Here is a 10080-nt window from a genome sequence, read left to right on the forward strand (position 1 = left end):
TAATCATTTCACTGATTTAATAAAAGCAAAGCAAGTCATGTTAAAAGCGCTTCAGCGGGACGTCATCTCATTAAACCTAAATAAAAGAGCTCAGATAAAGAAGAGAGCGTTTAAGCAGAGAGAGAGAGAGAGAGGGAGCCTCGGAAAAAAAACATAAATGAGGCAGAAAAAATTGTTTAAAAAACGCTACAGAATGAAATCAGAGAACATTACTCTCTAATTATTAACCCAGATAGAAAAGACGGTACAGTGTGTGGAGCTTCATTTTAAAAAAAAATTTATTCCGATTTTTTACATTTTTGTTGCTAGATCAACTTCTGTCTGTGTAAATATTCTACTTATTCTATTCTATTTATTATTGTAGATTAATATTAATTATTATATTAATAATGTTTGTCTGACAGCTTTGTTTACGCACATTGATTCTTTTTTATAATTTATTTTATTAGAAATACAGGAAAATATTAGCATGGCTCGTGATTAGGAAAGCATTATCGTGTCACTATATGCAAGCAGCCAATCACGGTTTAGTATGCAAATTAAGCATCTGAGTGATTTCTTAATGAAGGGGTTGAATATTTTCCGTGTTGAATATTTTCTGATGGTCGATGCCGTGTAGCTCCACACGCTAAATTTAATTCTGTTGTAATATTCACCTGCTTTGTTTGTCTCACAGATGTGGAAACGTCACGCCAGCGCAGGAAATCGAAAAGCCGATCCGGAGAACAGCAAACCTCTTAAAGCGTTAGAGTTTTACCCCCGAGCCCGGATGGGGGCGAGTGTCCGGTGCAGGGAGTGGGGGGGAGGGGTGAACCGGAACAGATTTTTGCTTCAGAGACAGTGGAGCTCAGAGGGTTTGATGATGGATCCTGGTCTGCATGGTTCACTGAGGGTGGTGCTGACGTTCTCCATCACATTCCCTGGGGTTTTTTGTTCTCCCACCTCCTCTTTCTTCCTGTTCTTCAGTGCTGCATGCTGGGGCTGGAAGCTCCTGGTGTAAACATCTCATCACCTCTTGGTTTTCTTCTGTGCTTCTCTCTCTCTCTCTCTCTCTCTTCACCGCTTCCTCACAGAACTTGTTTTTAAAAAAGAGGAGATCTCCATCGACATGAAGATGCTTCTGTATTTAAACCAATGGTGTTTTTCCTTGAATCAAGGAAGTGTCCGAGTTTTAGAAGAAGTGCTGCGTGTCTCTCAATCATCCGCCCGTGGACTTTTCTTTCTCTCACGCCTGGAAGCGACGCCGAGTCCGAGTCCGAGTCCAGGCACAATCCAGTCACATCGAGCATGCACCGAATCCTGAGTGGACGAGAGAAACTCAAAGCACAAGGACAGAAAAGATCGAGTGTGTGTGTGTGTGTGTGTAGGACTACTGACAACATTCAGACCTGCCATTAACTTTCCTTTTCAACTTTTACATAAATGCATTTTGATGTGAGAAAACTCAAGAGTGTGTTACTTTAAAAACCACATGTTCACACACACACACACCTTTAACACACTTCAAGCACTGTAAACGAACGTTCCCATATAGAGCCGCTTGACTGCCGGCGTTTTCCTCGCCTCTACCTTCATTTTCCTCAGAACACACCGCTAGCTTTAGGTTTATTTTTAATACACGGACTCAAGAAGATTAGAAAAGGAGACGATTATATTAAAAATAATATTTCGTTCGTTCTTCCTCGTTCCACAGCGCTTTCGTCTGTTTCTCTATTCTCATTCATTAGTTTTCTACAGCAGCATGTCCCCAAGTCTGTTATTCCTCTTATTACAACAGAGACTCTCCAATGACTTTTTTTGAAATTAAAGTTTTTATATCCGTTTATTTCATTTTTATCCGTATATAATTACCAATAACGTCGTCCTCAAAACAGGATAGCGCCCGCTGTAGCAGCAATAAAAAAGCAAAAAAAATTCAACAGATCTCTTAAACAAACAAACAGAAAAACCTGGCTTTTTGCTGAGGAACTCCTAAAGATATCGGAAAACACAAATCTTTAATCATTAATAAAGTCACTAAGATACAGGGATGATAACTTTATCCGTATGTTTTAGTAATAATATGTCAAATTGGGTTTATGATAAAACTTTCTGCTGAGTAAAAGTACACATATATTGCCAAAAGTATTGGGACACCCGTCCATATCATTCAGTTCAGGGGTTGGACTCGGCCCCTTAGTTCCAGTGAAAGGAACTCTTAATGCTTCAGCTTCATACCAAGACATTTTGGACAATTTCATGCTCTTCAAGTTTGGGGATGATCTTTCCTGTTCCAACATGACTGCACACCAGTGACCAAAGCAAGGTCCATAAAGACATGGATGAGTGAATTTGGTGTGGAGGAACTTGACTGACCTGCACAGAGTCCTGACCTCAACCCCATAGAACACCTTTGGGATGAATTAGAGCGGAGACTGTGAGCATAAAATTGTCTAAAATGTCTTGGTATGAAGCTGAACCATTAAGAGTTCCTTTCACTGGAACTAAGGGGTCGAGCCCAAGCCCTGAAAAACAACACCGGAATTCTGGGGTGTCCCAATACTTTTGGAAATATGGTGTATCTCTGTATTGCCCCGCCCACAGAGTTTGATTGACAAGTCTACCTCAGCAGATTCACACAGTTCCTGCTATCCACAAAAATGACAACAGAAATTGAAACATCTCAAATTGTGTGTATAAAAGAAACCAGACATTCTGTCCTGAAAGTATTTAATAGGTTAAACACAAAGGATTCCCGTGGATGAAGAAAGGTTTTTTCTCCTCCTGCACTTTCTACATGAACATGCTCACATTCCTGCAGCGCAGACCTGCTTTCTGTTCATACAGTAAAGAAATTAACACCTTTTCAGGATAAAGCCAGTGTAATAAATTAAAGGCTTGTATTAATGAGTCATTTTTAATAATGAACTTTTCCTTTAAATCTTGGTCAGGAAATAAGGGTGAAGTGTTTGTGTTTTTATTCATGTCTTCAGTTATTTGTACAATAAAAACATCCTGGACACGTGTCCTGTCATTGACCTACAACATTCTAGCTGATCTAATCAAAGCTGTGGAGGATGGGTTCGTGGCCCGTCTCCTTCAAGAACCTCATCAGATCGTCCGGTTTCAGTCCTAGAGACGCGGCATTGGTCATCGGGTGAAAGTAAACCCTCTCGTGGCCTCCGTTGGCTAAATCGCTGTCCAGGACGAACCTGACGCTTTGGTCCTTGTCGCAGAAGAGAGCGAGAGCCGTGGCACAGCCCTGACCCACCCTAAGCTTCTCTAACATGGCCGCCTCGTCCGCAAAGCGCAGGTTCCCGCTGCCCAAACCCAGCTTCTTAGCCAGGTCGTTCAGGTTGACCTGGCGGTCATGACGCGCCGAGACGAGCCACAGGCCTTTCTTCTTCTTGTCCTTTAGGAAGAGGTTTTTCGCCACGGCTCCGTTCAGGTGCTGGATGTAAGGCATCATTTCCTCCACTGTAAAAACCTGATAGGAACAAACACATGGTGAGCTTTTATTAACTGAGTTTTTTGAGGGTTACTGTACAGTTACAAACAAATAAAAAATGCTAGGTATATCTTACATTTTTTTCAATAATTACACACAAATCTTCCATCTTTGTTTCGATTCTGCAAGCATACAGTGTCTCTTAAGACATGAAATTGTGACATCCTGCACCATCCACACTGTTTGTGTCACTCAATTCATCATGAGTGAAAAAGAAGATGATTCATCATCTTCTTGACCCACAACCACCAGTCTCAAGAAGACTCAAACCTTCTGTAGGCTACATCAAAGGCCATGATGCCGACCACTGGACTGTTATTGGACCAACAATGCTGTTGCTTATTATTATTGTCCTTTTGGCTCAATGGTGTGAGTAAACATAAACTACAAATGAAATATTTACAGAGGTCTCCAGTCATATTCGTAATTGCCTTGTGTTGGTGCAGGTTTTCATTTTTACCCCAATCAAGAGCACCAACATGATTTCAGCTTTTAATCTCGGATTTCAGTGGATGCAGTTGTGGCTTCTGGTTGATTGGGATAAAACCTGACTCCACACTGGGCTTTTACTCTTAACATCAGTTATGCCTGGTTTAGGGTTTAGTGGGAAGGAAGAAGCGGTCATTTCCTTTAGGCTTCCAGTGTCTTCATCACGTCTCTTCAACAAGATCTTCAGTTCTAATTAAATAGTGGACAACGTTCCCAGAAAGCACACAGGTACAGAAGACTAATACTGCGTGTTGGTTAGCGTTGAGGTCAAAGTTACACTTCCTACATTGGCTGGAGAGAAACTCCAGAGAAGCAATAAGAGCTGAAACAAAGCAACCATCTCCTCGGTCACTAAACAGTTCATTGTTTTCCCCGATTCTGTTTCACATGGTTGAACAATGGGACAAGCAAGTGACTGTTCACCAGTGGTTTAGTGGTCAGCATCATGACCTCTGATGCTCTACCTCCCTGGTTTAAGTCTGGGCTTTGGCTTTTAACTCAGGACTAACTCAAAAGTCCAGAAATCACCTACAGAAATGACATCAACGTGAGTAAGCTTTGCCCCAGCAGGTTGTAAAGTTGCTTGTTCAAACCCTGAGCCAAGATGAAGCATGTGGAAGATCCAGGATTGCTGGAGAGCTCTGTTTTTGTGGAGACACTGAACCAGTGTCTCTTCCTCTAAACACGTTTCAGCCAATACTTAAGACAAAAGTCCAATAAGCGAGCCCATTACCTGTCCTCTAATGGGGTATTAGTTAGCAACATGGCCTCTGCCTCAGTACATCTCTGGTTTGAGTCCATGCTTTTGCTTTGGTTTCTAACTCAAGTATAAAAAAAGGGCAAACTTGAGCAATTTATAAAGACAATAGCCCATTGATCAACATCCTGTGGTCGTGTAGATGTTAACGCCATGGGTTCTGGTTGTGTAAGGCCTGGAGTCGATTCTGTGTAACCCTTCACCAACTCTCTTAAGACAAAACTCCAAAAGCAAGCCTGCAGTGGCATTGAGGTTAGCATCACAGCCTCTGATGCTGCTTTGGCTTTTAGCTCAGGATTAAATACACAGAAGTGAGAAGTGGTGAAAATGGTGCATGTGGATAATAGTGCTAGAGAGGACACAGCCAAAGGTCCTTAAATAATCTAGGGAATGCTGTACCACACTCATTTTTTGGGTCCTCCAGCACCATTTTCAACATCTACCTTCTCACCACTGTCCAGCTCTTCCTGTTACTCAGAGAATCTATGTGGATGAGTTCTGAACCTTGACCATGACCATCCACCTTGACCGTGGATGAGTTCTGAAATATCCCCTAAACACTTCACTGGTTTGCTTTGAGAGGTAAATTAAGAGAAAAGTCCAATCAACAACAGCACCCCCTGGCCTGCAGTGGTGGAATGGTCATTCCATTGGTTCTGATATGTGTGACTGTGTCTCTTTTCTTTAAACGCTTCACTAGTTCTCTTTGAACTGTGCTGATGTAGAGGTCAGTGCCATGGACTTTCCTATCTCAGGTCCCTGGGCCAAGTCTTGGTGTTTTTGCTTATAAGCAACAGCATCTTGTGGCGGTGTAAAGGTTAGTGCTGGGGCTCTGGGGCTTTAAACACTTCCCAGGATCACATGCTGCCATTTCTTCAGTACTGTTTAACCTGTCCTGGTGTAATGGTTAGTCTCCTGGCCTCTGAGCCAATACATCCCTGGTTTGAGTCTCTCCTTTGGCTTTTAACTTAAAATTAAGTAAAAGTTAATTTACCGAAAGATTAAACGCCCCGCCCCCAAAACAAAGACAAAAACAATTGCCAGTGGTTGAGAAATACATTAAGATAAAAGTCTAATAAACACTAGCCACACCTGTCCTGTGGTTAGGGCACTTGTGAGGTCACTGGTTTAAGACAGTGTGTCTTTGCTTTATCCTTAAATACATCACTGGTCCATGCTGAGCGATTCATTAGGTCCAATAAGCAGCTGTATGCCACTCCCTTTTGGCAGTGTAGTGGTTAAGGCTCTGGACTCTCCTTCGTGAGGTCTTTGTTTTGAGTCTGGGAATCTCTACTTTAAATGCTTCATGGGATTATTTCACGCCATTTGTTAAAACAAAAGTCTAATAAGCAACAACATTTTGTTGAGTTCCTGTGGTGTAATGGTTAGTTCCACGGCTTCTGGGTTGAGTCTGGCTGTCTTTTCTTTAGTTTGTTTTGGTCATCTCCTAAAACAAATACCCAGTAAGCAACACCCAACCATGTGTCATGTAGTGGTCAGTGCTGTGACTTCTGGGCTGTGAACATCCTGTGTTGAGTCTGATCATCTTTGCTTTAAACACTTAATTGCAGTGCGCACCATCTTCAGTGGTGTAGCGGTTAGCGTCTCAGACTCTCATGTAGAAGGTACCTGGGTTGAGTCTGGGCAGTTCCTTTAAACACTTTACTGGGTCACGTTATGTCTTTTATTAAGACATAAGTCAAAAAAGCCAGCTGACCTGTAGTGGTGTAGCAGTTAGTTCCTTGACTGCTAGTAGGCGAGGTCTTGACCTCTAGTTAGTATACTTCAGCTCACATTGAGCCATTTGTTCAAAAGACCAAAAAGAACAATTCCTGACACCTGTAGTGGTGTGGGCTCTGGTGCACAAGGTCTCTTGTTTGCTTCACTGGCTCATTTTTACCCATTTATTAAGACAAAGGTCCATTATGAACATAAGCTCCATGTGGTGTAGTGGTTAGTGCCATGGTCTTGGCTTGTTGAGGTCCTTGGGTCAAATCCAGGTGCTGTTCCTTTAGTTCAGGATTAATTTAAAAAGGTGTACGGGGCTATACAGCAGCTGGGAAGGTCACAGGGCTGAATTCAGGTGCTTTAAATATTTCACTGGCTCGTGTTGAGATGTTTATAAAGACAAAAATACAAAAAGCAGCGCTACACCCGTCCCTTCTGTGGTGGTATAGTGGTTAGTGGTGTGACCTCTGGTGCCTGAAGTCTGTGGGTCGACTCTGGGCAGTTTTGCTACACCTTTATGCGCGTCACTGCCTCGCTTTGAGACCTTTATTAAGACATGAGTGCCAAAAGCACATACTTTCCCCATGTGGTGTAGTGGTTAGTGCCACAGTCTGTAGGGCAGGAGGTCACTGGCTCAAGACCAGGTGTCTTTACTTTAATTTTAAATCATGGGTAATTAGACAAAGGTAACAAAAAGTCAACATATGAGCTGACTGGTAGACGGTCCTGTAGCTCATGTGGATGAGCATCGCCTCGAGAGTGAGAGGTTGCGGGTTCAAGCCCCCATTCAGGACTGAAAGATTGGATGGTGCAGAAGGGCCTGTAGGAGGAAAGGTGAGGCTTAGCTGCATGAGGCAGATAAGTGTAGGTGGGAGGAGGTGAGGTCAGAAAGGGGAAGAGATAGGTAGGGGAGCATGAGGAAGGTAGGGCAAGTTAGAGTACAAGGAAAGGAGAGAGCAGAAAGAGTGGGGCAGGGCAGCTGCAGGGGAGGACAGAGAAGAAGGTAGTGTGGGAGTGGTGAGTACAAGGAGAGAGGGGTGGCAGCTGCCTGGGAGGAGGTGGTGTTGGTGAAGGTAGGAGTTGGGGCAGCTGCCAGGGAGGAGTGTAGAAGGGGGTTAGAGCATAGCTAGAGGAAAAAAACCGCAGCGGGCCCGCCTTCTGCTCCTGCCGCCGGGCCCGCCTTCTGCTCCTGCCGCCGGGCCCGCCTTCTGCTCCTGCCGCCGGGCCCGCCTTCTGCTCCTGCCGCCGGGCCCGCCTTCTGCTCCTGCCGCCCCCTGCAGCCGGGCCCGCCTTCTGCTCCTGCCGCCCCCTGCAGCCGGGCCCGCCTTCTGCTCTTGCCTCCCCCTGCAGCCGGGCCCGCCTTCTGCTCTTGCCTCCCCCTGCAGCCGGGCCCGCCTTCTGCTCTTGCCTCAAGCTCCCCCATTCTGATCTCACCTCCCCCCATACAGCTAAGCCTCACCTTTCCTCCTACAGGCCCTTCTGCACCTTCTAATCTTTCAGTCCTGAATGGGGGCTTGAACCCGCAATCTCGCACTCCAGAGGCGATGCTCATCCACATGAGCTACAGGACTGTCTACCAGTCAGCGCATATGTTGACTTTTTGTTACCTCTGTCTAATTACCCATGATTTAAAATTAAAATAGAGACACCTGGTTTTGAGCCAGCAACCTCCTGCCCCACAGACTGTGGCACTAACCACCACACTACTGCAGAAGAGACAAGCAAGCTTCTGCTTTTTGTATATTTGTCTTGATAAACGCCTCAAAGCAAGCCAGAGAAATATCTAAAGCTGCTGTATAGCTATTTTCAGAACTGTTTAATTAACCCTGAACTAAAGGGAAGGTACCTGGACTTGACCCTGAAACCTCATGCAAGACACCATGTACACCAGAGCCCACAGCCCTGACCGCTACAGGACAGGTGTCTGGGTTTGTGCTTATTAGTCTTTTGAACAAACGGCTCAATGATAGCTGAAGTTTTTAAAGCACAGACACCCAGTCTCGGCCCACAGACCCGGAACACCAGAGGTCATGGCACTAACTGCTGCACCACCACAGGTCACAGTTTGTTTAGCCTCCGAGCCAAACCAAGCGCCGAGAAGTCGATCAAACTTGACTCTCTAGAGGAACTTGTAATAAGGTTTCCATAGGTGACCATTAACCATTATTAACGGGGTTAATCTGCGTCTGCGGGAACGCACCTCCTCCTCCACGAGCTTTACTTTACCCTTTACTTTTCACCTTCAAAAGGGGAAAATCTGAGCTGAGGTCCCTTTTACGGTCTTCCAAGAAAACGAGGAAAAGAAAAGAAAGTGTTTCAAAGAAGGTCTTGACCCCCAGACTAACACAGAACAGGTAGTCAGTCCTCTTTTCTTTTCTTTACCTTTTTTGTCTTAATAAAGGGTGCAAAGCAAGGCACTGAAGTCTCTAAAGCTAACACAAAGACACCCAGACTTGATCCATGGACCGCCCACATAAGAGCCACATAAGGACACTAACCACTACACCATCGTAGGACACGAGCTCACTGAAAGCCAGCGAAGTGTTGAAAGCAAAATTAATCAGGTTAAAGGCAGGAACATCACAGAGCAGCGGCCGCAGCACTCACTGCTGCTCACTGCAGGACAGGTGGCGCTATTGGACTTTTGTTGAGATGAGATGAGCTACAATAGCAGAAAGCCATTTTATACTATATTGCCAAAAGTTTTAGGAAATCAATGAATTCAGGTGTTGGTTTTCAGGTCAATAAAACAAACACAGATTATAAATTCTTTGATTGACAGAGCCGGATTATAATCTTCACTTCGCCAGTCTGAGCCTAAAGCCTGAATGTTTGACACCTGAGATATATTAGAAATTTATAATACAGATGTGTAATGAACAGACAAAATGTCCCTGATATTTACTACATATTTAATATATAAACATAAAAATGTATATATATTGTGTATGAATAATAATCATACGCCCTTTAAGGATTTTATTTGTCGCCACCTGGTGGTCAGTGGCAGAACTACATCACTGTACAAGTTACTGTAAACAAACAGAAAAGCCTTACTGCTACAACAACAGCTTCATATCATAGATGTTAGTGAATATAATTAATTTAAAGCCACCAAAGGTCACTATATTTATCTCACACACTCACAGAATAAGTAATAAATGATATGTAGTTATGAGAAACCCGTGGCTGCATGTAGAAGGATTTAATAAGCAAGCTTAAAGATTTCTTACCTCCGGATGTTCCACAGAAACAAAGTCAATATTCAGACTTTTTAGGAGATTTTCTAATTCCGTCCGCAGTTCAGCAGACTCCATTTTACTTTCCTGAGTTGCACAAAATAAAAGAATGAACGAGTTTCTATTTTTACACAACCGGCCACATCTCTGCTTCCGGGAGAGTTGCGCGGAAATGCGCATGCGCGTGAAGAAGCTGCAGCGAGACCACATGGCAAAGCCTCGGCGCACGTGGAGCATGTCCGAAAATCTCCCAGAGATTTATTACTTTTCATTATTTCTGAATACTAATGAGCACTAATGTACATTTCTTCCCATTTATTAAAACAATTATTTAGTAATTAATATAACATAATAAATTAAATTAATTTAGTAATTAATAT

General features: G+C 43.6%; 2 protein-coding genes across 2 annotated transcripts in view; one reads left to right on the forward strand and one right to left on the reverse strand.

The window, feature by feature from the left end:
- Window positions 1-1843, forward strand: part of LOC131349262 (girdin-like) — a 54480-nt gene extending 52637 nt beyond the window's left edge. Inside the window, exon 32 of the mRNA XM_058384803.1 lies at window positions 677-1843. Within this exon, the coding sequence (XP_058240786.1) occupies window positions 677-741 (65 nt within the window). The 3' untranslated portion in view covers window positions 742-1843. The remainder of the gene's footprint in view (window positions 1-676) is intronic.
- A 1194-nt stretch (window positions 1844-3037) lies between these two features.
- Window positions 3038-9879, reverse strand: prorsd1 (prolyl-tRNA synthetase domain containing 1). The gene is made up of 2 exons (XM_058384808.1): window positions 9695-9879; window positions 3038-3466 (listed from the first exon to the last, which is right to left on the reverse strand). Exons 1-2 carry the CDS (start codon window positions 9776-9778, stop codon window positions 3038-3040), a joined length of 513 nt encoding a protein of 170 aa, XP_058240791.1. The 5' UTR covers window positions 9779-9879.
- Between the last annotated feature and the right edge of the window lie 201 nt (window positions 9880-10080).

Source organism: Hemibagrus wyckioides, linkage group LG29 (assembly GCF_019097595.1).
Source record: "Hemibagrus wyckioides isolate EC202008001 linkage group LG29, SWU_Hwy_1.0, whole genome shotgun sequence".
Lineage (NCBI taxonomy): Eukaryota > Metazoa > Chordata > Actinopteri > Siluriformes > Bagridae > Hemibagrus > Hemibagrus wyckioides.

Bases quoted from the DNA above. Each gene is read 5' to 3' on its own strand.
- prorsd1 (XM_058384808.1), bottom strand. From the start codon at position 9,778: ATGGAGTCTGCTGAACTGCGGACGGAATTAGAAAATCTCCTAAAAAGT. The intron at 3,467-9,694 runs GTAAGAAATCTT...TGTTCCTATCAG, and splicing joins TTTCTGTGGAACATCCGGAG to GTTTTTACAGTGGAGGAAAT.